Raw genomic sequence first — 27,721 nt, 5'->3', positions numbered from 1 at the left:
TCTGGAAAAAACCTGGTGTGGAGAGCTCTCTATTGAACACAGAGTCCCGTCGCCTGCCACGCTCTCCCACCCACTCCGGGGTCTCCCTGTCCCCCAGTCCTCGGCCTGGGACCCGGCTCATTCCACTTTGAGGTCCTCCACGGCCATCAGTCATCCTCACAGGAGACAGCTGCCTCCACTCTGCCCGCTCCAGGGCCTCGAGTCCACTCTGCGGAGAGCCCTGTCCAGCTGCGGCCGGCCTGCGGGCCCCTTGGCCCAGGCGTGCCGGGGCGTCCCCAGAGGGAAGTGCCTGCTCCAGCCCCAGCCCTCCTCACGGCTCCAGCTCCCGGGAGAGGCGGGACAGCTCCCGCTGGTTGTCGATGACCTTCAGCTGCTGGACATAGGCCCAGGTGCTGGCCGGACTCCGGGTGCCTAGGGACTGCTCCGAGCCTGGGGATGGAGGGTGGGGGGTTGCGATCCTCAGGAAGGGGGGCACAGAGGTCACTTTACAGAGCTCATCCCTCCCACTCCAAGGAGCAAAACTATCTCCCCACCCTTGGCCACTCATCCCGCCACTGCCCACCCAGATGCTGAGGCCAGGGGCCGCGCCTGCACTGTGTGAGGGCAGAAGAGTGCTGTGGTTAAGCACACAGGTCGAAAACTGGAGGCCCCAGGGTTACATACAACACAGTGCCTCTTTCCCTGTGTTCAAAAGCAATTAAAATGAAATAAAATTTTGCTATTAAATATTTATTATCAACAAAGCATTTAAAGACCCTATGTAAATATACACACATACCCATACATATATAGTATTTAATAAAATAAAAAGTATATATAAAGCTGTTTTGAAAACCAAGAAAATGAGAACCAGAGAGATATCTCACCAGATAGGGCACGGCTCAAATTTGAGCCCCGGCACCACATGAGAGGTACTACAGCATCAGAGGAAGTTCCAGTGTTGTGGTGTCTCTCCCTCTCTCTCTTTCTCTCTGTCTCTCTGTCTGAATGAAAAAAGTGGCCTGGGAGCGGTGAAGTCATGCAGACACAAGGCCCTGGCTCGGTAAAACAAATCAACAAAAAAACGAGAAAATTAGTCAAATGTGAAATGAAATTCAGGACTGAGGTCTCTTTGAGTGGTGTCAGGCGACAGCCATGTGAGAAGACAGAAGTTATTGTCCACATTCTTATGCTGGGAGGCGGGCCCAGGGCAGACTGTGACATCGTCAGGACAAATGCGCACATAAAGCGGAAGGGATTGTCAAAGCTGACAGCATTGTGTGGACTGTGGATGAGAAGCAGCCTCACGCCATGCATCCAGGGCCAGAGTCAGAATGCTCCATCATTAAGTGACCGCAGAGCTCAAGCCTGTGTGCACCTCTTTTTGTTGGCAGACATTCTTCCCGAGGTGTGGGGGGCCCCCAGTATGCAAGGCCCAAAAGAATCAGTGCTTCCCAACCCCACTCACATGTGGAAATCCTTGCCGCCTGGCTGTCCTCGTGCAGGTGGGAGACTCTGCTTCTGAGCGGCGAGAGGGGCACTGGGTGGGGTGAGAGGTGGGAGTCAGGCTGTAACCACAACTTCAAAGAAAACACTGAACCCTTGACCGAGGGGGATACTGGGTTGGGCTGGGGGTGGGGGTGGGCCTCTCACCACTGCTGTGACTCCGGCAGTGGTGCAGCATCCGAACAGCCCTGGCCATCATTCTCTGTGAGAAACACACGAGCGTGAGTTGGGGCCTGAGGGGCAGGTCTGGGGACAACTGGGGACCCGAGCTCCCTGAGTGTGGGCATTCTGAGGAACTAAGAGATGGGTCATATCTGCTTCACCCCAGAGGCCTTAGAAGCCCATCAGGGAGTGGGCAGGGGGAGGGGGAGAACAGGGGTGAAAAGGAGAACAGAGAGAAAGAGGCTGGGAAGGGGGGCTCTCCTAGTGAGGTATTTGAGGCTGTCACCTCAGCATCTCTCCCAGAAGAGGCCAAGCCCCCTAATATGCAGTGAACTAAGACATTTTTAAAAAATTGTTCCAAGGTTGGGGGACATAGCTCAGTGTGTTAGAGCATAGGATTTGCATGCCTGAGGCCCCTGAAGTCCCAAGTTTAATCCTCTGCACCACCATAAGCCAGAGACAAGCAGTGCTCTGGTTTCTCTCTTCCATAAAAACAAATTTAAAAAAGAAGTGCTCCTATTTATATTATAAATGAGTACTTTAGATCACCTCCCGCCTTCCAAGAACATCGTTAAATCCTCCCAACGCACCATCTTTTCAAAGTTGATGAGGTTTTCCACCAGTGTATGGTTCCCCTCATGGATAAAGGTCATGTCTGTAAAGAGACACATTTTTCTCAAAGGTTCCCAGGCTCCTTCCCTTTCCTGCAGTCAAGGCAAGGGAAAGAGCCAATAAGGAGAGCCTCCTTCACACACACACACACACACACACACACACACACACACACCCTCTTCCTGGCCTGGGGTAATTTTCTTGTCTTCTCAGCCTCCAGATTTCAGGCCCTCATGTTACCAGTATGTGCTGGCATATTTGACTCTAGTCAATTTTGTTTCTAGTCTTGAGCTCTTGTGCCACCCCCCCCCCACCCCATGAATCCTTAGTACACTGGAATTATTCAGCAATGTCTGGATGGACAGACAGGCAAAGGGACGGATGAGATGAAGGTGGGAAAGTGAATACCAGTTCTTTTACCTTTGAGAAGAAGGGGCATGAAGGGAATGATGGGAGGAGACAGCTTGGAAAGGGCCAGTCGATAGACTCGGTGATTCCACGAGGGGTCCTGAGAGGAGAGAAAGCCCAGTGAGGGAGGGAGGTGTATACAACTTCTTGTTTGTTTGTTTCATCCTTTTTACCATGTCTAGTACTTTGAGGTTCTTTAATTTGCTGTTTATATTCAAGAACTCTTGTTGCTCTGGTTTATACCTGTTACCAGATGGTCTGCATTTCTCTGAAAGGCAACTACAGGATGGTTTCACTCAGATGTGCAACATAAAGAACTGAAACACATGGACTTGTTACAAAAAGAAAAAAAAAGGTAGTCACACTTTTGCTACAAATTCTGTGAAAATGATGGTTGTTATTGTTGGTGGGGGTGCTCAGGAGAGGGGGAAGCACAGAACTATGGTGGTGGGTGCGGTGTGGAGCTATTCCCATGTAATCTTCTGATCTTATAAGCCATTATTAAGTCTGTAATAAAAATAAATTTAAAAAAAAGAAAAGAAAAATGTGGGGGTGGTATAGCCCAGCTCCTACTGCAGCCCAGCCCACCAGAAGCACCGTGCCCTCCGTGGGACGACTTGCCTCTGCCATGCTGTAGCCTCTGGGTCTCCCATCATCCCCTAGGGAACCTGAGCACAGTGCGTCCTCTGGCCCCTCAGATTTTATGGAAAAATCAGTCTCTCTGTTTTTCTCTCTCTCTTTGCTGGGTCAATGCCTTAGAACCTTTTAAGCCCCAGGAAGTGGACTTTTTTGAGTTCCTGGAGCCATACTGTAAACCAGCACCCCTGTGCCACTTCCTTGGGGACACTGTCAAAACCCTCAACCCCTCCGCCATCCATGAGTGGAGGGTGCGACTCCCCAGAGGCTCTGCTCATCTTCTAAAGTCTGGCCCAAAGGCCCAGGTGTCCTGAGGGTGGATGCTAGGCCCTAGCACACCTGAGGGAGGTGGCTGCAGCCTCCCCAACCCGACGCTGCTGTGGAAACCCAGAAGCCAGGGCCAGACACTGTGGCTGACTGCTGTCATGGTCGTCACATAGGAACTCAAAGCCACAACAAATACACTAGTTACAAGTCACATACAATCATAAGGATGCAAAAAGGACTAATACACACCACACCCTCCCCAACACACGGACACACACACACACACTCAAGCGCACACACACATCATGACACTGAACATTCCATTCCTCAGCTAGCTTCCCAAACTCACAAGCCCTGACCCAGGGATGCAATACCCAGAAGTGATCAGGAATCAGCTGTAGGATTAGCGGGAAGCCAAGAGTCAGGGTTCCTAGAGAGAGACTGAGGGCCGCCACTCACCAGCAGCCTCTCGAGGGCCGAGTACAATTTCCGCACTTTGTGAGGCAGCCTCTGTGAAGGTGAGGGGACACAGACGGGTGAGGCTGGAGCTTCTCTGGGCTGGAAGCCCCTTCCCCAACCTGGCCTGGGGGCAGGGAGAGGCTCTGGCCTGCTCCCGGTGACACCTACCTCCCAGGTATGGGCCAAGCGGCTGATAGCTGAGTTGCTGAGCCCAAACATGATGGCAAAGAAGGAGTTGAGATTCTTCTGTTCCTTGAGGCTGTGAACGGAAGACCAGGAGCAGCTCAGTGGAAGCTGTACCCCCTAACCATGGCTACAGTGCTCAGCCTGACACCAGCTGGGCTGGGCTCAGCTACTCCTGCTACACCAGGCTGTGGGGGCGGGGGGAGGGGAGGCGGACAGATGTTTCAGGGCACCCAGAGAAGCCAGGGAATGCAAAATCAGCAAAAACTGAGAGGGGCTGGGAGGTGGTACACATACTGAACTCACACATCGCCATGCACAACAAGCCAGGTTCAAGCCATGGTGTTCTCTCTCTCTCTCTCTCTCTCTATCCCCCCTTTCTCTTCCAATTTCTCTCTGGCCTATCAAAATAATGTAACATTTAAAAAGAAAGAAAGAAAAATGGCTGCCACAAGTGGTGGATTCACAGTACAGGCACCAAGCCCCAGATAACCCTGGTGGTGATCTAAAGAAATAAAGCAATAAATCAGCAAACAGCAGGGAGAAATAGAAGGAGACGGTTAAGAGAAGCCCTAGGAGAGGCCAAGTGGTGGCACAAATGGTAACGCGCACAAGTTCTCATGCCCAAAGGCCTAGGTTTGAACCCCCAGACCCCACCTGTAGGCAGGAAGCAGGTTCTCTCTTTTCCTCTCTCCTTTTCTCCTCCTATCTTGCCCTGTTTTTCTCTGAGCTTTGTCCCTATCATTTCAAAGAAGAAGAAAAGAAAGAAAGAGATAAAGAAAAAAAAAAGGTCACTAGGAGTGGTGGACTGATAGTGTGGGTACCAAGTCCCAGCAATAACCCTGATAAGAAAAAGAGGGCGTCATGGGGTGGCAGAAAGACAGCTCACTGGGTTGGGTGCCTGCATTGCCATGAGTCCAGGTTCTAGTCCTGGCATGAAGTGGAAGGTGCTATGGTATGCTGGCGTGTCTCTCCCTCTCCTTGATCTCTGCCTAAGCTGAATTAAAGAATCATCTGGGGGGAGGGGATAAATAAAGAACGAATCAGCTCCGGTGGTGAAACGCGCAAGGCCTAGCTCCAAAGAGAAAAGAGAAGCTGAAGACTCTAGCTGCATCCCACATAGGCCCGTGCACCCTGGCACCCTGCGGGCACTCACTGGGCCGCCAGCTTGATGAACTTCCTGAGCAGCTGGGCCCTGGAGCCGGGCAGGGGGCAGAGACACAACTCCGTGGCCACCCAGTACTGCAGCTCGTTGAAGCGACGCATGAAGCGCTCCAGGTTGGCTGTGGTGACGTCCCGCAGATGCTGGGGGCCCAGCACATAGTGGATCAGCTCCACCTGGGAGGAGGGGAGCTTGGAGATGAGCACGGGCCCAGCACCCCCACCCCCTCCCCCCTCCCCTCTGCTGTGGCCCGTCCCCTGCACCTGGTGGATGCTGTTGAAGAGGCCCCAGTCATGGTCTGTCAACTGGCCTGCCAGGTCCTTGGCGCTCACCAGGTCCAGGCCCTCGGCAGCACCCACGGTGGGCCCCAGCTGCTCGGGGTGTGGGGTCTGCAGGTGGGAGAAGGCTCAGGGGAGGTGCCTGAGAAATCCAGGGGGAAAAGGTGCCCAGTGGGAGGGGGAGTTTGGGGCATGGGCTGTGCCATGGGGGACTCTCAGGGGGGAACACTACAGGGGGTGGGAGCCTCTAAAGTGTGAGGCTCCCCAAGGGCATCTTTCTAGTTTTTTTTTTAAATTGTTATCTTTATTTATTAGATAGAGACAGCCAGAAATCAAGAGGGTGGGGGGGGGGAGAGAGAGAGTGAAAGAGAGACACTTGCAGCCCTGCTTCACCACTTGCAAAGCTTTCCCCCTGCAGGTGGGGACCAGGGGCTCAAACCCAGTCCTTGCTCACTGTAACACTCAACTCCTTGGCTCTCGACCAGGTGAGTCACCACCCGGCCTCCAAAGACATATCTTTCTAACAGCTTCCCAGAAACCCTAGGGGACCCCCTAGAAAGAACAGGTTTCCTCTGGCCTGGGAGGTGGCATAGTGGATAAAGCACTGGACTCTCAAGTGTTAAGATTCCGAGTTCAATCACAGTATTTCATGTGCTGGAGTGATGCTCTGGTTCTCTCTCCTCCCCACTCCCATGCCATCCATGAATAAATAAAGCATATGCACGTGTGGTGCAGCAGCCCCCAGAGAAGATGCCTCCTCCCACTCTGTCATCTGCCCCCTGGCACCTACCCCTACCACCTCTAGAACCCAGCTCCTGCCTGGATGGACCCTGGAATCCTGCCTGTCCCTACCAGTTCATTCATTTCCTGTGGGTTGACAACAAAGAGTCGCTCATTGAGTCCTAGGGATGTGGCCACACCACGGGCATCCGGCTGCAGGCCCACGGCATCTGTGAAGAGAGCGGAGGCTGTGTGGGCGGGATGGGCAAGGAGGCCAGGGAGCAGCAGCCGCGGGTGAGGACCTCGGCTGGGAGGCTGGAGAGCTCTGGGCTGGTGCTCCTGGTGCAAGCCTCAGCAGCTACACAGCACACTGTACGGCCGGTACCCAGTGGTGAGCAAGGACTGCGGTCAGGCTGGCACCTCCCTGCACATCAGTCTCTTCCTTTGCCAAGAGGAGACAGGAAGATGTTCCCTGACTACGCACAAGGCAAGGGAAGCAGCTTAGAGAAGCAGTGGCCTGACGTAGACCATGCAAGTTAAAAACCCTTTGAAAATTGAGAAATGTCTTGGTGCTGATTTTTACAAGCCTCTTGTGAGCTGGAGCTGCATTTTTAGTTATGCTCAAATGCCCAGACGCTAAAGTAGACTAAAAGATGACTGGTATATATCATAACACAAGACCATTCAAGTTTCATCTGTTCAATTAAAAAAAAAAGAGAGAGCCTCTATTGATTTTATTGTTCTCATTTGTGTTGTCTTATGCGTAGCATGCTAATTACCTGTGTATGGTAATTGGCATATATATGGTTATGAATTATAAGCAAAAATAAATCGTAGGTGATGTGTAATAAAATATTGATTACTGACAGTCAATGTGGATCAGAGAGAGAGTCTGGAGGTCAGTGCTGTTTAAACAATGCCGGATATAGTAAGGTCTCAATAAACGGCAGCTTTGAGCAACTACAATCCTCCAGGTGACCACCAGAGGGCAGTGCCTCCCAGAGCAGGGCCCAGGCACAGATGCCCTCACCTCTCCTTACCAAGGTGGTTTGCTTTTCACACCTCCACTCTTCAGTTTTTTCAATTTAATTTAAACTTCCATTGAGAGAGAGATCAGATCAACGCTCTGCCATTTTCTTTTTATGGTGGAGTCAGGGTCTGGCGCCCACCAGATTTCACTGTTCTGGGCTACACGTTCATTCTGCTAGAGAGACAGAGACTAACAGAGAGGGAGGAAGAGAGACCACAATACTAGAGTTTCTCCAGTGTCACAGGCCCTCCCATGTGGTGTCAGGGTTCAAATCTGGGTCATACACATGCAGGCACCCTACCTGGTGAGCTCCACTGCCAGCCCCACACACCTCCACCCTTGGCCTCTGTGTTCTGAAAGCTCCTCACTCCTGTGGTCTCCAGCTTCAGACCCAGGCTGTGTTCTTCCAGGACAACAGCGGTCTCTAACATCCGAAGGCAGATCTTAATAACCCCCTGGCCTTTATTCTGAGCTCTGACCTAGTGCCCAAATTTGCTGCTCAGTGCAGGACATACCCTCTCTCCCTTGGATAACAGTCACGGGTTCTGTGCTTGGAACAAGGCTAATGCTCACTTGACAGGTGAAGCAGCGACAGTTGGGAGACATCACGCCACTTGCCCGGGATCACACAGTTAGAAAGCAGTGAGTTGGGAGTCGGGCGGTAGCACAGTGGGTAAAGTGCAGATGGTGCAAAGCACAAGGACTGGTGGAAGGATCCCGGTTCGAGCCCTCGGCTCCCCACCTGCAGGGGAGTTGCCTCACAAGCAGTGAAGCAGGTCTGCAGGTGTCTATCTTTCTCTCCCCCTCTCTGCATTCCCCTCCTCTCTCCATTTCTCTCTGTCCTATCCAACAACGATGACATCAATAATAACTACAACAATAAAACAACAAGGGCAACAAAAGGGAATAAATAAATATTTAAAAAGAAAGAAAGCAGTGAGTTCAGGGCTCCAGTTCATGTTCGTAACAATCAGCTGCTCTCTCTCCACTACCATGACACCTCTACTTCCAGACACCTCGCTGGCACACAGCCGAACTTGTATGATGTCTGCTGACTAAAAAAATGAATGAAAACTACCTCAATTTAAATACCAACTCTCTTCTCACAGGCTGCGTGAGCTTGGAGAAATAATTTAATCTCCTTGAGCTTCTGTTTCCTTGTCTGGAAATAGGCTAAATGTGTCGATTTCATAAGATCCACGTGAGTATTACGTGAATCAACACATACCTGATACAAACAGCAGCAGTTAATACCTATGTCACGCGGACCACGCTCCTGACACCTCTCTGAACACTTCTGCGATCAGCTCATTGAATCCTTGCACCTCCTGCCTGCAGCATGTGCTCTTGCCATCCTCAGTTCACAGTTGAGAAAGAAGAGCTCCACAAAGTTTGGTAGCCCCTCCAGTAACAAGAGAGTGAGCCAGAGACTGGGCTCGGATGCAAGCAGGAGGCTCCAGAGTGCACGTGTGTAAGCCCGATGTGTAAAATGCTTAGAAGACACGGAACAAACTTCCTGTCACACCAGCTGTCACTAACACTGCTGAAGATGAGACCAGTGATCTCAATTTGGGGGCTATCTGGGCATGACCCCTCCCCTCCCCCCTCTGTGTCACCGGAGGTAGAGAAACGGCTCACCGCCTGCAGAGTTGACCTTCACCAGCACCTGCCCCTTGGTCCAGCCGTCCTCCTGTGCCAGTGCGGCCAGCACCTCTCTCACCGAGGCTGTGACGGGCAGCTGCAGGGTCAGCACTGTGTGGTCCGGCCGGCAGATGTCGTAGGGGACTGGGGAGAACGGCCGGGCTGAGCTGCCAGCAGGGACTACTTGGTCTTCCCAGAGGGGGGAGAGGGCAGCAAGTATAACAGGGGAGGGGACCCAGACATGGGAAGGGTGCTGGGGAGGCCTGGCAATGATCAGAGTGGGTGGGGAGGCCCTGATCAGGGAGATGGGGCCCAGGAGGCAGGCTGGCTGCAGCCCTGGAGCATGTCACCCCCCCTGGTCAGCCACACAAGGGCAAGGACAGCAGGGCATGGGCTACGTCCTGCCTGGTCCAGACCACCGACCTTTGTCCCCAACTTGGATGACACAGTTGCTGCTGGGGGAGGGCTCGTCCTGGCTGGGGAGCCACACGGGCAGGTTCCGGGCCTGAGGGGGAGAGAGAAAGTGAGGCCAGGATGGCAAAGAGGAGGGTACGCAGGGCTGGGAAGGGACTGAAGTCACTGGCAGCATGGAACCCACATGGCACAGAGACCATCAGTGAACCCTGCAGGCCAAGGCAGTATTGAACTCTCAGGCCTGAAGTTTGGGGTTACTCTCTAGCTCCCTGTAACCCAAGGTGGCGCTCTGGTTCTTTTTCTCTCTTCTCTCTTTTTCTTATTAATAAATAACACCGTAAGAAAAAAAGTAAAAATAACAACCACATGACCCTGGTTGCTGTCTTCCTTTTCCTCTTCAGCTGCCACTGGCTAGTTACTTGCTGGTGGTTACACATCAGGTTAAGCCCACACTTGCCCTAAGTATCTAAACAGTGACGTAAAAATGGATGCTACCGGGGAGTCGGGCTGTAGCACAGCGGGTTAAGTGCACGTGGTGCAAAGTGCAAGGACCACGCGTTAAGGATCCCAGTTTGAGCCCCCGGCTCCCCACCTGCAGGGGAGTCGCTTCACAGGCGGTGAAGCAGGTCTGCAGGTGTCTGTCTTTCTCTCCCCCTCTCTGTCTTCCCTCCTCTCTCCATTTCTCTCTGTCCTATCCAACAACAATGACATCAATCATAACTACAACAATAAAACAACTAGGGCAAGAAAAGGGAATAAATAAATTTTTTTTTTTTAAAAAAAAGGATGCTACCAGAGCTCTTTATGAAGTAAGTAAAGATGTGAGAGGCAGTTACCAGATGGCTTCGCTCCTATGTGGAATCTAGATAACTAAAGCAAACGAACTTGCATAAAAGAAAGTAGTAACCAAACTGCCTCTTAGACTTCATTTAAAAAAAAGGCGTTGTTTGGGGCAGGAAGGAGGGTCGGGCTTTGCAGATCAGTGCTGCGAGTTGCACACACACATATGGAAACAAAACATTTTGGTACTGTTGACACTGGGGTTTCACCTCCCCAGGTTGACTTTTCGGAGAGAGAGACAGAAAGACAAGTGACAGAAAAGGAAAGATGCCATAGCCCTGAAACTTTCTCCAGTGCCGAGGGGGCCAGGTTCGAACCTGGGTTGTGTGAGTGACAAAACAAGCAAGCACACCACACAGGTGAGCTATTTTGCTGGCCCAAGAGTGAAACAATTCCCCGGGTGACTTGCAGGCTTGTAAAGCAATACCAAATCAGTAATTTCAAAATTAATTAATTAATTAGTTTTTGGTGTATTGCACCACAGTAAAGGACTCTGGGGTGGGGAGGATCTAGGTAGGGGGTTCAAACCCCCCCCCCAGTAAAGGAAAAAACCATTTCTCTTAAAGAAACATAATATTATGAATTTTTTTAAGTGGCTTTAAGTAGTCACAATAACTCTGTAACCTAAGAACTACTGTTATTGTTCCTATTTTGACAGGAGAGTTAAGTGGGGCTCTGAGAAACCAGGCCACAGGCCACATGCCTGAGGCCACACAGGTGCTAAATGGCAAAGCTCCTCCTTCCTGCCAGCCTGCCAGTCCTGTGAAACCACTGAGACCCTCCTCTGGGGCTCTGGGCTGAGGCCCTCCTTGTGCACTTCCTTTGCCCACCACATCTTCTTCCCAGCTCTGTACTGACCGCCCTGCTAGCTGAGTCAGTCCCACAGACTCAGACTTTCATCCCCAGCAAGCTCGGTGCTCCGGCTCCTCTCAGCCTAGCTCCCCTCCCGTCTTTGGAAGACTCTGTAAAGCACACCCTGGGCGTGGAAACTCCTTCCAGCACTTGTGCCCAGTGTCTCCTGGAGACGTTCACATCTGCAGCCCACCCTCCACAGCCTGGCTCCCAGAACACTGCTTCCTGCTAGTCTCAGGGGCCTGAAGTTCCTGCCTCCTCACTGCTTCTGCCATCTTACTCTGGGGGGAGGGGAGGTTGGCCTTTGAAGTGAGCCTCCCACTGCTCCGTCCCCCTCAGCCCAGGGCAACTCCAGTTCTTCCTGCCCACATCTCTTCACGATTCTTCTCTGGCCTCACCCTCTGGTCCGTCCCTCCTTTTCAGATCCATCCTCTCAGAGCCACCCACCACCATGGCTACATGATGGCCACCCCATGTTGCTTCCCAAGCTCCCAGGAAACACGAGAACTATGTCCCTCTCCCCCAACACACACAGACACGCGCACACACACACACACACACACCACCTTGGGAGACACAGAGTGTCAGAACCCTCCTGCTTGAAGTCAGCATTATAGTGGATAAACAGACAAACAAAACAATTCTGAATGGGGTGATGCTTTGAAGAAACTCCTAGAGGACCTTAGAGAAGGTGAACTTGGGGCTGGGTGCTTGTGTACCTGGTTTAGTGCACATGTTACAGAGTGCAAGGGTCCGGGCTCAAGCTCACAGTCCCCAGCTGCAGGGGAAAGCTTTGTGAGTGGTACAGTAGTGTTGCAGGTCTCCCTCTCTCTCTCCCTCTCTCTCCCTCTCTCTCCCTCTCCCTCTCTCTCTTACCCCTTTCTTTCTTGATTTCTGGTTGTGTCTATATCCAATAAATAGAAATAATAACTTTTAAAAAAATACAGAGAGGGTGGGAGTCCCAATAAAAAGACAGGAGAAAGCCTCTCTGACAATCCAACATTCAGGTAAAGTTCTAGGTCCTCCTAGGAAAAATAAAATGGGCAAAAATATATAGATATAGATCAATAGTTATAGGTAGAAACTCAACATATCTGTGACCTTGGAAGAACTATTGCAGTGGAGAGGATGGGGACTCAGAACTCTGGTATTGGGAACAATATAGATTATACCCCTATTATAATTTTGTAAATTAACATTAAATCACTAATAAGCAATAAGGAAGGAAAGAAAGGAAGGATGGAAGGAAGGAAGAAGGAAGGAAAGAAAGAGAGAAAGAAAGAAAGAAAGAAAGAAAGAAAGAAAGAAAGAAAGAAAGAAAGAAAGAAAGGAAATTGGAGCTAGGTGGTGGTGCACCGGGTTAAGTGCACATAGTATGAAGGGCAAGGATCCCGGTTCCAGCCCTCAGCTCCCCACCTGCAACAGGGTTGCTTCACAAGCGGTGACGCAGGTCTGCAGGTGTCTATCTTTCTCTCTCCCTCTCTAGCTTCCCCTCCTCTCTGAACTTCTCTCTGTCCTAAAAAAAAAAAAAAAAAAAATGGCCACAGTAGCAGTGGATTCGTAGCGCAGGAGCCGAGCCTTAGCGATAACCCTGGAGGCAATATATATATGAAAGGAAGTTCTAGGTCCTGAGATAGGAACATGCTTTGTGGAATGGAAAGGAGCTCTGAGACCCCTCCCAGGGGTGGGGGAAGCTGGTAGGCCCAGGGGAGCAACTCTCAGCTCCAGCCACACCTCACCGCCTCCCTCAGTTCCGCCTGAGCCTTGCTGGTAATGCTCCCCCCCCACACAGTTAATTGGCTCTAAAATACCACTGCTGAGGAGGTTGCTGAGGGAGGGGCTGTGCGGCCCCCAGAGGAGCAGAGGGTAAAAGCGAGGATGTGACAAAGGTCAGAAGAGAGGATTTGAGGGGCAGGCACCTTCATCTGAGGAGATGCATTCCCACAGCCGTTTTCCAACCTGTGGAGCAAATGAGGAAGGAGGTGAGACTGAAGGAAAAGGGGCCCTGCAGAGGATATCACAAGGACAGGGCCCTGTAGGCACCTCCACTAGAGGCTTAGAGGGCAGGAGACTCGGTGACTGTCACCTACAGAGGGCAAAGTGGGGGGGTCTGAGTGGTGCAATGGGTAAGGCATTAGACTCTCAAGCATGAAGTCCCAAGTTCAATCCCTGACACCATATGTGCCAAAGTGATCCTCTAGTTCTCTCTCTCTCTTTCTCATAAATAAATAAGTAGGGGATTGGGCAGTGGTGCACCAGGTTAAGCACACATAGTACAAAGCACAAGGACCCGTGCAAGGATCCTGGTTCGAGCCCCCAACTCCCCACCTGCAGGGGGATGGCTTTACAAGTGGTGAAGCAGGACTGCAGGTGTCTGTCTCTCTCCCTCTCTCTCGGTTGCTCACTCTCGCTCTTGCTCTCTCTCACCCTCCTCTCTCAATTTCTCTCCTATCCAATTTTTAAAAAATGGAAACAATGGCCACCAGGAGTACTGTATTCGTAATGCGACACCAAGCTCCAATGATAACCCTGGAGGCAAAAATGAATAAATAAATAAATAAACAAACAAACAAATCTTTTTTTTTTTTCAAAAGCTAGGGCTTGAATTTGGGACCTGAATTCTGTAATTTTCCAGGGCCGGCAGGGGAGGGAAAAGGAGTTCCAGGGCACTAAGGACCCCTGGTGTCAGATCAGGTAGGTTTAGTTGCCAATGGGCGGGTCCCACAGAAGTTGCCCCCAGTGGGAAGGTCTGGGAAGGTCAAGGTAAACTCTAGGAAGTCTACCAGGTGGGGCCCCAGGCACCGAGACTGCCCAGGCCATAAGTATGTGGCAGGTGGAGGAAACAGCAGGTGCGGCGGTGGGGGGGGGGGGCAGGACAGTAACAGGTGGGTGATGGCGTGGTGGTGCCTGAGACTAAAGGTGTCTGACCAGCAAAGTCAGGACCAAGAACAATGGGCTGAAATGATGGGACTGGGCCAACAGGGGCTGTGAGCTAGCACGGGGCCCCATGTGCTCTGGGGGTAGTCACGGTGGGCACTGTCCCAGTATGACAGAGTAGAGCCCAGAGCCCTGAGAGGGGTGGCCTGGCTGGAGTGGCACGGCCTGGAGTTGAGCCACAGGTTCGACCCCAGCGCTGACGCTCTCAGCCTCGCCCACCCACCCCCGTGAACGGAGAGCCCCAGCATCACCTGTGGTGGCGCCGCCTCTCGGGCCACTGCTCCCGCAGCAGGTTGCTGAGCCGGGCGTCCCTGCTCACCAGATCTGAGAGTTTCTGGGAGGAGCCAAGGTTCACTAAGAGGATCGCAGCGCTGCCCCCACCCCACCCCCGGGCAGGCAGCCAGGTCCCAGCCCTACCCTGAGCCCGGGTACCTGCAGGAAGCTGGTGGCCACTGTGTCAGTGCGGAGCATGGGGCCGTACAGCGCTACCCACTGGCTGACCAGCCGCAGGATCTGCTGCCTCTTGTTGCAGATGTAGGTGCTGCGCTCCTGCTCGCTGCCGCCCGCAGGCTCCGCGTGGAAAGTGCGAGGCCGTCAAGGGAAACAAGGCAGCCAAGCGGGCACCCGCCGGCGCTCAGGCAAAGGAGGAGGGCCAGGTGGTGATCGGTGCCATCTCCCCCTCCTCATACAGGTGATTACCCCCGGGCACCACTGCAAGGATATTGGTGCAGGAGGGCAGTGCAGAGCTGGGTGCTGGGCATGAAGACGCTGTGGGTCAGCAGGAAGTCACTGAGGAATGTCTCTGTGGGGCAGAGTGGTGGGATCAGGTGACAGAGTTCAAGGCTGCCAGGTACCCAGACATGACCACCGGGGGAGCCCCTCCCCACCCCCAACACGAGTAGGGTCCTGCACTGCCCAGCACTGCCCATGCAAGTCAAGAGCGCGGGCATGTGACTTCCTGTTGCCTGGCCCGACGCCTCCTCCCAGCACCCCTGAGGTCACACACGGGGTGCTGGTCCTCTTCCAGGTGATGCTGACCACCCACTGAGTCAGAGAGCGGGTGAGGTAGCTCCTTGTCCCTACCTGTTGGGTCATGAGCGCTGGAATCAGGCCTCATGGCCTCCAACAGCAGTTCTAGAATCTTCTCTGGGGTGCCAGACATCACCGTGTACCTGACAGGAACGGCCAGTCATGTGCTACCACACCCACCCTCCACAGCCAGGGAATAAGGAGAATCGATCACGTCTCCCTTCCCTGCCTGTGCGACCCTGGTGGGGGGAGGCTGATTCAAGGGGTGCCTCAGTCCCTGCATGCCTTTTGCACCCACAGGAGATCTCTGGGCAGGGGTATGACCCAGAAAGGAGTAAGGGAAGGGAAGGAGAGGGAGCCAAGGGAGGAGTGCGGGAGGAGCCTGGTGAGTGAGTACCGGTTCCTGCCTGGAGCCGGGGGCTGAGAGGTGCTGCTGCCCTGGCACGTCCTCTCCAGCACCAAAACCACCTTGCCGTGCTCTTCAAGCCTCATGGTCTTTGCTTCCACATCCTAGAGAGCAATCCACAGTGCTGAGTGTAGCATACAAGACCTCTCCCTCCACCACCTCTATCCAGACTCTATCCCCCATGTGGCTCCTGGGGGGGGGGACTCAAATCTTTTCCCAGCCTGCTGGCCGCTCAGATCTTTGATCTGCACCCCACCCACCCACTGCTGCTCCACGTGCAGGCTGAGTTGCCCCACCTCACCCCACAACACCCCTTCTCAAGCTCCTGCACCATTCCCTCCTCCGTTACACCACCTCCCCTCATACCCTGTCCCTGAGTCCCCACCCCTCTGTAATCCCCCTCTGCACTGAGTTCAGGGGGCTCATTGGGCCTCTTGAGAGTGTCACGACCCCCCCCCACCACCACCACATACCCAGAGCTATGTGGTCACTCCCAGCCATGGTCCCTGAGTGTCCCCATCTCCTGTCTCTCCCTGGCCCTGACTGACTCACTGGTCCCAGCCCCTGGCCACACTCCACTTCTCCTGCTGTGACCCCTGCCTATCCAGCCCCAGCAACGAGCACCTTGATGATCCTATTGAAGTCCTGCTTGTCCACTCGGAGAAAATGACAGTTGTCTTCTCGCAGGATGATGGTGGCTGCTCGAGGGGCGTCATTGACCAGAGCCAGCTGCCCAAAATCATCTCCCTCATGCAGAGTAGTCACGAGGCCCTGCAACCAGACTTTACTCATACCTCAGCCCAGCGCCTACAGTCCTCAGTGCCACCCCTTCCCCGGTATGTGTGCCTGTGGCCCACCTTGCCATGGGTCACCACGTTGACAGAGCCCTTCCAAATGATGTACCACGAGGTGCCCTTGTCCCCCTGGCTGAACACTGAAAGAAGCACAGATCAGACCCGCTCATCTGGCCCCACCATGGCTCTGTGGTCTTTCCCCATCCTCCCTGCTCCAGGGAACGTACACACTGTTCCGGCCTTGCTGTGGGGCTCAAAGAGCAAAACGGCTGCTAATTCCCTCTTCACCTGTGGAATGCAAGGGAAGGTCAGAGGGACCAAAAGACACAAGGTCTCCGGAGTTGGGCTCTAGCACAGCGGGTTAAGTGTACGTGGCACCAAATGCAAGGACCAGCTCAAGGATCCCGGTTCCAGCCCCCAGCTCCCCACCTGCAGGGGAATCGCTTCACAAGTGGTGAAGCAGGTCTGCAGATGTCTGTCTTTCTCTCCCCCTCTGTCTCCTGTCCTCTCTCCATTTCTCTGTCTTATCCAACAATGACATCAATAACAACAACAATAGTAACTACAACAACAATAAGAAGCAACAAGGGCAACAAAGGGGAAAATAATTAATTAATTAATAAGACACAAGGTCTCAAGACATGAGGACTCAGGGGACTAAACTGTGACTAAGTGAGGGGTGCTTGGAGTGCACAGGAAACAAAGCTGGGGGAGGAAATGGACCAAGAGAGGCAGAAGTTCTTTCCAGACTAGGATGCCAGGAACAAGCCATTAGACTGACATTTCTAAGCCACAGATGGAAGGGAGAGTGGCATCTTGTGGCCTAGCAGCTGGGCTCAGGGTAGTCACGGTGGGCTCCAGGGAAAGGGCAGAGCTGGGCTGGCCGGTGAACTGACCGAGTTGGAGAGGTGGGCCACAGCCTTGATGTGCAGCAGTTCCTCAAAGATGAGGTCCAGCTCCTCATCCGTGCGCTGACCCGGACTGTGGACACAGAAGGGTCAGGAAGTAAAAGAGAAACCATGGGCCTGTGGTCAGACACAAGGAGCCACTTCCTCTGCCAACCTTGGGCCTCCGAGAGCACTGTTATTAACAACGGAGCCACCTTACTGAGGGGCAGTGTGCACCAGACATGGGGCTGAGGGTGCTCACATGTTATCTCCTTCCCCCTCACTTCGTGTGAAAGACGGGGAGCTGGCAAGGAGAGGCCCGTGGTTGCCCAGCTGGGAGCTGGTGGAAGTGGAGTTTGGTGCTAGACTCTTTGGGTTTGCAAAGCCCATCTTCTCTTAGCTAGTGCTGCGCCTTTGCAGCGGGGTCTTTGGGGGCCATGCACCACCCTCAGTCACAGAAGGGCTCAAGATAGCACAGCCAGTCAGTGGTGGGATGCAGACCAGAGCACAGACCTCTGGCCAACTGAGGTCCCCCAGCCAGAAGCAAAGGACCCTCAGAGATAAATCTGAGCAACCAAACATCTGAGAGTCAAGTAAACCTGGGGGCATGGGATGAGGGGTGCAGCGTTCCTGACTCACGGCTTTCGAAGTGCCACGGTGAGCAGGGCGTCTGGGCCCCTCTGGGACAGCAGTGCCAGGGCCTCCACCAGCTCTTCCTCCAGCTCGTGAATGCCCACAGGCTCTGGCTCCGGCCCAGGGAAGCGGTAGAATTGGGTCTCTCGGTCCTGGAAGGTCCAGTCATGTTTCACTGGTGTGGGGTTTTGGGGGTGGCAGCAGAAGTCCAGGTGTGGGGCAGAGAACAGATCAAAAACATAAGGGTGTGAAACCTCAGGACTAAGGAACCTCCCCACCCCCCAGGACTGGTCAGTCAGTCCCCGCACCCCACCCGGGGCCCAGGCTCACCATGGCAGAGGGCACCATCATCCAGAAGCACTTGGCAGATGCCCACGGCCTGACTCCGGGAATGAACCCCGAGCCCCAGGGCCAAGACTGCATCCACCAGTTCCCGGCCAGAGCAGCACTGCCTGCAGAAGGTGAAGTGGTCAGGGGAGAGGAGTCTTGTCATCAGGAAGGTGCGTCCTTAGGCTCAGGAGCCTGGGGCAGAGTGAGAGGGAAAGACGAAGGGAGGGCAGGGGCACCCACTGACCGATAGGGCCGGAGATGGTGCTTTCGGTCCCGAATGAGGTTCGGGCAGGTGGCCAGGAGATGTCGATGGAGCTGCTTCCCTGCCCTGAGCACGCGCTCTGTGGAGGCCTAGGGGGCAGGGTGCACAGCTGGCTTGAGCCCTGAAGCCCTGAGCTCTAACCCTGCTGATCTCTCCCAGCACCGTGCCTGCTTTCAGAGCTCCTACCTGCTCCAGGCTTCCACTGAAATCCAGGGACTCCACGCTGTCAGTGAGGGGCGTCTGAGGGCAGAGGGGAGGGGGTGCATATCGGTGTCAGGCCTTCCGAGCTGACTCTTGGACCCCAGAAGAGCAGCCTGAGAAGACCCCCGTTTCATTTGCTCAGGTGTATTCTGGTTCCCGGGTGAAGCAATCCTGAGGCAGGGTCTATCCCCAACCTCGGGGCCCACCATGGGTAGATCTGTCCTCTGAGGGCCCCAGTGAGACCTGGTTGCTTGAATACAAACCCTGGAGCCTGACCTCTGGACTGGAACCTCTGCTATTCTGCTTCCTCGAAACGTGACTTTACACCTGTGACTTCGCCACTCCCTGCTTCAGTCTCCTGTCTATGAAATCTATAAAATGTTCACAGTACTAACCATGCTTCGGGGAGAACTGAGTTAATGGATCCAGAATGTTGAGAGCACTGCCTAGCACAGAGTGGTAAGTACAGGCTGCCTGTCATTACTCATGCGTGAAGCAGAGGGTGGGGCTGCCTGCTGCAAGGTCCCTTTTTTCCTCTTTGAGATGCTGAGAGTCCACAGCCCTGTGGGATGAGTAAGGCCTGCCGGCATATAGGGCCGACTCAGACAGGTGGGGTACATGCAGAAACTGGCTAGCAAGGCTTCCCTGCCTGAGGTGGCACTCTAGCCAGCCTAGACTTCCTGTCTTTGTGCTCTGGAAGGGCAGCTAGGGAAGCCCTTCACCACACTTTTCTCTTTCTTTCCTTTCTTTCTTTCTTTCTTTCTTTTCTTTTTTTTTTGCCTCCAGGGTTATTTCTGGGGCTCAGTGCCTGCACCAGGAATCCACTGCTCCTGGAGGCTATTCCCCCCCCCCTTTTGTTGCCCTTGCTGTTGTAGCCTTGTTGTATTGTTATTGTTGATGCCATTTGTTGTTGGATAGGACAGAAAGCAACAGAGAGAGGAGGGGAAGACAGAGGGGGAGAGAAAGATAGGCACCTGCAGACTTACTTCACTGCCTGTGAAGCGACTCCCCTACAGGTGAGGAGACGGGGGCTCGAACTAAGATCTTTATGCTGCCGGTTCTTGCACCTGCAGACCTGTTTCACCACTTGTGAAACGACTCCCCCTGCAGGTGGGGAGCCAGGGGCTCAAACCGGGATCCTTACACCAGTCCTTGCGCTTGGTGCCATGTGCACTTAACCCACTATGCTACCACCTGACCCCCACACTTTTCTCTTTCTTCTCTCTTCTCTTCTTTCCCTTTCTTTTTGCCACCAGGGTTATCACTGGGACACAGTGCTGGCACAGCTCCATCACTCCTAATGGCTTTTTTTAAAAGAGAAAGTGAGAGACAGAAGGTGAGAGACAGGGCTAGAGAGACACCAGCAGCACTGTTCCACCACTCTACTCACGAAGCACCCCCATCCCCCTGCAGGTGGGAGCCAGTAGTTTGAACCCTGATCCTTGAATCTGGTAGCATGTGTGTTCTATTGGGTGTGCCATCAGGCCTCTCCTTTTATATAAGATTTATTTTATGCATAGTATACTAGCGAGAGATTTAAATGAGATAGAGACAAAGAGAAAAACAAGCCAGGTCACCACTCTGGAACCTACGGCGGTGAGGATGGCACTGGAAACCTCAGGCATACCAGTCCCACGTGCCAGGGGCTGAGCTACTGCCCTGGTTGACCGCTCACCACGCTTCTCGCCCTGCTGCCCGCCCACCCGAGAACTGGAATTGGCGTGCATTTCTCAACAGGATGCCCTGCCCTCCCTGAGGCCTCCCAAAGGCAGGGCCCTTCATAGTTTACAAGCATGTCCACCTCTGTGATTCCCTCTGAGCCTACAGAAAATAGGACCTGGTGTGAATTAGGCAGAGCAGGTTATTTTCTTTCTTCAGTCACTCCCAGGGAAACAAACATCTTGAGCTGAAGTGTCTGTGGGTTAGTCAGTCACAGGTACTCAGGACAGACAGCTCACACATTCTTGGTCTCACTCCACCCACCACACCTGCTGAGACACCTAGCCCCCTTCCTCTTCCCTCTACACTCTCATCCACAGTCTCTTTTCCCCTTCCCATCTACACTCCCTGGAAAAGGACCAACAGGGGAAGCTGGGAAACAAGTAGGCTTGAGACCAGCGCCCAAGTCCCTGGTCCCAACACTCCCCGTGCCAGACAGAGGCTGAGTGTTGGCGTGTGTGGGCGCCTGGCCCAGCACTGGGCGGAAGCCTCCAGGTGTCCCCAGGGTATCCCTGCCCGGGTCATGGGGCCCAGCCCTGTGTCAGACATGAAGCCTGGAGACTTAGCGACAGGAAATGAGGAGGAGGAGCCAGGAAGGAGGCAGGGCAGGAATGCTCCCCAGCCAGCACCCTGTGTTGGAACAAACAGTGCTGAGTGCTCTAAGGACTTGTTGTTCAAGTCAGAAGGCTCAGGTGGCCCCTCGTTGCGGCCCCTGCTCCCTCCAGTGCCCTCGGCCCAGACTCCAGCAAATACTCCCTTCCTGGTATTATTCTGACCCCAGAGGGGCACATCAGAAGAGCAGGTGCCAGATCACATGTCCAGGCTGGTCCTGACCCAAATCCCAGATCAGCAGACCTTGCTTGAACCATTTCCTGTCCTACCCCAGAGGTGGTGCTCTGCCTGGCTTGAGCTGCCGAGGGAGCCTGCAGGCAGACCTCTCCTTCTGCCAAGGAAAGCAGAAGCCCAGAGAGATGGCGCAGCTTACCCAGAGTCACACGAATGCTCAGAGACGGAGGATCCAGGGTTAGAGAGGTAGCTCCCAAGCCAGGTCGTGCAAAGTCCAGGTTCCAACCCTGGTACCCCATAGGGGCTGCCCATCCACAGAGCTGTGGCATTTCTCCTCTCTATCTGAATAAAAATGTAGACTAGGGAATCGGGCGGTAGCGCAGTGGGTTATCGCAGGTGGTGCAAAGCACAAGGACCAGTGTAAGGATCCCGGTTCAAGTCCCTGGCTCTCCACCTGCAGGGGAGTCGCTTCACAAGCGGTGGAGCAGGTCTGCAGGTGTCTGTCTTTCTCTCCCCCTCTCTGTCTTCCCCTCCTCCATTTCTCTCTGTCTCTCTGTCCTATCCAACAACACTGACCCTGTAAGTAGGCATTTGTTTCCTATTTCACAATTGGAGAGAGAGAAAGAAGAGGTTACATAACCTGTCCAAACTGGTACAAAGCAGGCACCTAGTTTCCCTGCGCCTGGTTCCAAGACCCTTGCTCTCGGTCGTTATGCCCCAGCATCTCCCATGGCACCCTACTCGTGAGGTTGCCAGGCAAAGGCAAATGTTCGTGTCCCCTCTGTGTGTCCCAGAAGCCATAAAAGTTGAGCTATCTTGTCTTCAGGAATAGGCCTTGAGCAATGAAGTTGGGAAAACAGCAGGTAAAACAAAGTTCACTAGATTAGCCACGGTCCTATGGGCCTCTCAAACGTCTGTGTGCACTGGGAACCTCCTAGGATTAGGGTGGGGGCACGATTGCAGGGTCAGTGGTCAAGTGTGTGGGCTCCAGAGCTGGGCACCGGGTTCAACACCGGGATCACCACTGTAGCTGTTGTGCAACCTTGGGCCACTTAGTAACCTCTCTGGGCTTCAATGTCCTCATCTGTCAAATGGATCTGATGACAGTACACAGGCCCCAGGTGTCATTTTATGGATTAAATGAGTAAATCCCAAAAAGTGTTCCAAGTGTGGGCTGGGAGGGGTGCACCCAACTGAGCACAGATGTTGCCATGTTCAAGGATAGAGTTCTAACCCCTGGTCCCCGACTGTAAAAGGGACTTTATAAGTGGTGAACCAGCACTGCGGGTGTCTCCCTTTCTCTCTCCCTCTCTATCTCCTCCTTTCCTCTCAATTTCTTTGTCTCTATCCAAAATAAAAATTAATAATAATAAGTAAATAAAATATGAAAAAAAAGCACTCTGAGCAGTGCTTGACTTGTAATGCCTGCTTCATAAATTCAGTCATTTGATTCAAAGTTATAACAATTTCAGGACAGACACTTAGACACAGTGCAAAGAATGTGATTCACCTGACCCTGACCAACAATCCCAAGTAACAGCTGAAAGAAGAGGCTAGAATGGGTGGGGAGAAGTTCCTTGCTTGCCACCTCCCTCAAGAATTCGGGAATAGAAGAGGAGGTAGTAGCCAGCTCCCCCAGTATCAGGGAGGTGACCTGTCCCACTGGCCTCCTGGTGCTGAGTGTCAGAGTCATGCTGGAGGGACAGGCACAAAGCCAGACGGACATGTGGAGACCCGCCGGACCAGCTGTCTTAGGCCACTCTGCAAGGGTCTTGGGCTGGAGCTCTGTTGTACTTGGTGGGACAAGAAAAGGGTGTGTGGGATGGAGAGGTATTCTGGGGGCTTGGTGTTACCTATCTAAACTCTGCCATGAGATGCCCCAGGACCAAAGCACAGCTTTGCCCTTCAGCAGCTGTGTGATCCTGGATCTGTCACTCAGCCTCTCTGAGCCTCTGTTTTCCCATCAATAAAATGAGATGATGGGGGAGTCGGGCGGTAGTGCAGTGGGTTAAGTGCACGTGGCGCAAAGCACAAGGACCAGAGGAAGGATTCTGGTACGAGCCTGGGCTCCCCACCTGCAGGGGAATCACTTCACAGGCGGTGAAGCAGGTCTGCAGGTCTCTATCTTTCTCTCCCTCTCTCTGTCTTCCCCTCCTCTCTCCATTTCTCTCTGTCCTACCCAACAACGACGACATCAAGAAAATGACAGTAACTACAACAATAAAACAACAAGGGCAATAAAAGGGAATAAATAGATAAATCTAAAAAAAAAAAAAGAATGAGATGATGGGGGGGCAGGTGGTGACGCACCTGGTTGAGCGCACATGTTACAGTGCACAAGAACCTGGGTTCGAGCTCCTGGCCCCCACCTGCATGGGGAAAGCTTCATGAGTGGTGAAGCAGTGCTGCAGGTGTCTCTCCGTCTCTCTCCCTCTCTACCTCCCCCGTCCTCTCAATTTCTGTCTGTCTCTATCCAATAAGCAAGTAAAGATAATTTAAAAAAATGTTTACAAATGAGATGATGACATTTGTACCATCAGTGCTTCTGTCATGGGACTGCTATCAGATTATCTGATATGATAAAGGTGACAGTTCATCTAACAGGGCCCCGAGCACAGTACTGTCCCATTATTACCTACTGCTATTATTCAGGCAGATGGAATGAAAGTGTATTTGTCTGAGGTAAAGAGGAGAGCCCTCTCTCCCCAGACAATCAGTCACAGAGAAGCACCCCCACTTTCTCTGAGCTCATGGGACCACCAAGGTCACTCTGATCTTATAGCTCCCGCTCGCGCTGCTCCGACTGTTACTGCGGCATCAGACCAAGTACAAGGTTTTCCAAAGATGCCCTTCCATCGGCACCAGTGCCCCTTTGGGATTGATAAGTCTTTCTGGTAGCAGATTTCAGGCTCACCTGTTTCCACCCACTATTATGCCCTCTTATTCAGGTCTAGGAAGATGGGGTGGGGGGCTTCCTGGAGAGGTTGAGGCTGACAGGCTTCTCTCTGCTGTTATAAGAGATAGACCTTATTACCTGACCTAACTAACAATGGCACCGACTTTCTGGGGTTCTGGGCTGTGCCCAGCACAATAGCCACCCTCCAGCCTCCCCTATCCTAACCTGGCACCCTCATGTGAGCCTGTCCTGGGCCGAAGGCATCCTGGGGAGGAGGTGAGATGCTGCTTCACAGCGCCAGAGCCTCTTAAACACAGATGCCACAGACTGAAGCTGCCCCACCCTCACTCCCCAGAGACAGCCATCAAGAGAGGGTATAGCCCTGCCCCCCAGCACCTCCAAATGTAAGTCCCTTCCAATCACCAACGCCTACTAGCCCCCCACTTGACAGGGAAGGGGCTCTGTTTCTTTGCCTTTGACACTGTTTAGACTCCAGCAACTCTTACCCCCACCCTTCCGGCAGCCCTGCATACAGCAGTCCTTCAATTGTGGGTACTTGGGGAGGGAAGGTCAGGAGACAGCCTGGCGACGGCCACCCCCATCCCTACCCAGACTTGGGATCCCGGAGGACACTCCAGTGACCTCACTGCTCTGGCACCTGACCTCCCCCCCCCCCCCCCCCCGCACCCAAGTCCCACCTAGCCTTCTTGAGCTGGGAAAAGGACAGGAAATACACAAGTAATTATAGCCTGAGAGAGAAAGAGGGAGGGAGGGAGTGAAGGAGGAAGGGAGAGAGGGTTCCAGCCTGTTGGCTCCAAGATGTAGCTAATGCCAATGACGCAGCCCTGGAAGGGCAGCTAAGCCCAGAAGGGGCTGGTTCACCTGTTCCCTTCAGAGTCCAATCATGAGCAGAAAGGTCCAAGGAGGGAGGGAATGGTCCCTAGAACTCCTTCTCTCAATCCAATTTTCAGGAACCCCCCCTCCGCCATTTTTATAAATAAAAGTGGTGGCTGGATGAGGCAGGAGAACAAAAGTGGTGTTCATTCTACTTAAAGGGGCTGTGCATGAGAGGCTGGCTGTCCCAAGTCTGTCACCTGCTCCTGTCTTCCCTCCTGGCACCCCAGTTTCCTCCACATTTGCAAATGAGCCCACCTATTAGACATAGGAGACTCAGGGGGGGAACTTAGCAAGCCTGTGTGGGTGAGGAGAGCTTCTCAGACTGGTACACCACAACCATTACTCTGCCTCCCTTGCCCCCTCCCCCATGTCCCTCCCAACACCTGCCCTCTCTCCATCTTTCTCGCAGCTCCACAACTATCCTGAACAGGCAATGGGAGCTTCAGTCATCTCAGAGTCTCCAGACTTCTTGGAATCCTGACCCCAGAGCTCCTTCCACCCCCTGCCTCAACCCAAAGCCAGATACCAAGCAGCGTCACCCCAAGATCAGAAAGTCAGACTGGTTCAGTTCAATGGCTCGCTAAAGAATGTTGCCACGGTGACACATGGAAAGCAGTTACTAAGCTCAGTGACCCACCCCCACTCCCCCACTCTGCCTGACCACCACCAGCACCCCACAGCATTCTGCACATGCCTTGCACCCCCACCTGGGGAACACACCACCGCCTCACTCACTGCAAACAGAGGTAGACAAATACATGACAAGGCTCTGTCCTCTTCGCCCCCGCCATGCCCAAGTCCCCCACTGGGGCACCACATGTGCACATCCCCGCATGGCCCAGCTTTGCGAGTCACCCACGCACATTGCCACCACCCCAGCAGGACCCCCTGTGAGTCCAGAGCCCACAGGACTAGTCCGGCTCCACTTTAAGCCCTGGACCCAGGCGCTGGCCCCGGCGTTCGAGGACACTTACCCAGCGAAGCCCCTGGATGCGGCTGGGACGCTGGGGCTCCAGCAGCAGCTGGTAGGAGCAGCTCCGGGGCCTATGCATCCTCCTCAGCACCATGCTGAGCAGCGTCCCCTCCGGCAACGCGTCGGGGAGGCCTCCCACTGGCGGTGCTCCCAGAGCCAGGCCCACGTCTTCCACAGCCAGACCCACCTGCCAGCTGCCCTCACCTGGCCAGCCCACCTGTGATGCAGGAAGGAAGGTGGCCGTCCATGGGGCTGGAGAGGCTGGAGCGTGCACGACTGGCCCAGGCAGAAGCACTTCCTCGCGCCCTCTGGACTGGTCAGGCGGAGGTGCTGCAAGCCTGCCAGCAACCGGGGGAGGGACAGGAAGACCTTCCCCGGGCCTGCCGGCTGGGGGCACTTAGGGGTCTCCGCCAGCACACGGGAGAGCTGCCCTGCTTTCCGCTCCCTCTTCTTTGGAATTCTGCCCCACCCTATGGCCCCTGTCCCCGCAGGGATTCCCCACGACCTCCCAGAATGAAAACTCTGGACCCCTAAAAACAGAGCTGCAGTCTAAGCCCTGCTTCCCTCCTCCCTCACCCCTGCCCACCCTTTCTCATTCAAACTCCCCCACCAGACAGCTTCTCTGTCCGTGACCCCAGCGTACCCACCTTCATGTTCCCTCTCAAGCTCTCACGGTCTTCCAGACCCTAACAAATGCGGGGGTAGGGTGGGTGGCTGGGACCCCCTTTCCTCCCAGTGAGGTCCCAGTCAGCTCCGACAGGGGGGTCCTGGAGGTCTGAGGAGCTGAACCTGGCCAGTTGCTAGCAGGAGCCGCTGCCTGGGCAGCCAGAGGCAGGGCTGGACCCAGAGGCTCCTCTAGGGTGGGAGAATGGGCTGGGGCGCCCCCTGGGGAGGTGGGTCCCCTAACCCCCGGCGACAGGGAGCCCTCAGCCTCGGCCTGCGTGCCAGACCGAAGAGCCAGCTGGCACGGGGCGCTGAAGCGGAGCTGCGCTGGCACAGGTCCGGGCGGGAGCTGTCACACCCCCCTGCACCGCCCGCCCCTTCCCTCCCCGGGACGGGCGGAGGGGCGGGGAGGAGGTGCCCGCTGAGCCGTGGGGGGAGGGGAGGGGAGGGGGCGTGGGCAAAGGCGGGCGCGGGCTGGGGGTGGAGTCCGGACCTCGGGGTTAGGCTGGAGCTCAGGGTGCCCGGAGTACCCGGGTAGGGGCGGCGAGCTGCTGGACCGGCCGCCACGTGGCCGGGAGAAGAAATGCAAACAAGGAAACGGGTAGGGGGGCGGGGGAAGGGGATGGGGGTGAGTCATGGTAGCCCCACCCGGGAGGGAAATCCGGGCTGGGGCCGCTTCCCGCCGGGGCGTCCTGCCTCCGGTTTCAGTTCAGGGGCTCCTGCAGCCTTCTGGAGGTGGGGCTGGGCTGCTTTGCTGTGAGGTCTCCGGCTGCTGGGCCCTCACCCCCTTCCTCCCCAGCCTTGCACACTAGTTTCCTGGCCAGGCTGAAACTCAGGGTGGCGGAGAAGGATGGGGAGGAGAGGCTGACCTTCCAGAAGAAAGGGGGCTTCAAGGATCACACCCCTCACTGCACACTTGGGAACTGCAGAGTCCCCGGGCAGGCGCTGTCCGGAGGCTGGGAGCCTCCCTGAGCCTCAGTTTCCCCCACCAGACAGGTGGCCGGTCAGTGAGGGTTTGGGAAGGAGGCGCACGCACGCCTCCCGCCACACCCACCACACCCACCACACCCCACCCCTCCACCTTTCTAGGCCTCGCGCACCTTTTGCTTTTACTGTTTCTTCCCCCTTTGCTACACAGCCGGCCCCACTGGCTTCCTGC

At 54.3% G+C, this 27,721-nt stretch overlaps 1 protein-coding gene across 3 annotated transcripts; it reads right to left on the bottom strand.

The window, feature by feature from the left end:
• On the bottom strand, window positions 1–26,929 carry RAPGEF3 (Rap guanine nucleotide exchange factor 3). 3 transcript variants are annotated; one of them, XM_007516222.3, is made up of 28 exons: window positions 26,547–26,929; window positions 25,901–26,116; window positions 18,614–18,667; window positions 18,410–18,516; window positions 18,166–18,287; window positions 17,842–18,010; window positions 17,212–17,296; window positions 16,543–16,603; window positions 16,379–16,455; window positions 16,146–16,292; window positions 15,513–15,625; window positions 15,170–15,258; window positions 14,810–14,888; window positions 14,519–14,669; window positions 14,338–14,420; window positions 13,069–13,108; window positions 9,467–9,548; window positions 9,041–9,187; window positions 6,505–6,602; window positions 5,638–5,763; window positions 5,369–5,550; window positions 4,198–4,288; window positions 4,030–4,080; window positions 2,680–2,767; window positions 2,238–2,302; window positions 1,633–1,687; window positions 1,448–1,519; window positions 1–429 (listed from the first exon to the last, which is right to left on the bottom strand). In XM_007516222.3, the coding sequence occupies exons 1-28, from the start codon at window positions 26,550–26,552 to the stop codon at window positions 311–313; spliced, it is 2,775 nt and encodes a 924-aa protein (XP_007516284.2). In that variant the 5' UTR covers window positions 26,553–26,929; the 3' UTR covers window positions 1–310. The 3 variants fall into 3 exon arrangements, with proteins under 3 accessions (XP_007516284.2, XP_060051469.1, XP_060051470.1); XM_060195486.1 differs by lacking the exon at window positions 25,901–26,116; XM_060195487.1 differs by lacking the exons at window positions 25,901–26,116; window positions 26,547–26,929 and adding an exon at window positions 20,418–21,531.
• Window positions 26,930–27,721: the final 792 nt, after the last annotated feature.

Source organism: Erinaceus europaeus, chromosome 7 (assembly GCF_950295315.1).
Source record: "Erinaceus europaeus chromosome 7, mEriEur2.1, whole genome shotgun sequence".
Lineage (NCBI taxonomy): Eukaryota > Metazoa > Chordata > Mammalia > Eulipotyphla > Erinaceidae > Erinaceus > Erinaceus europaeus.
This window is presented reverse-complemented; position numbering and strand designations above follow the sequence as displayed.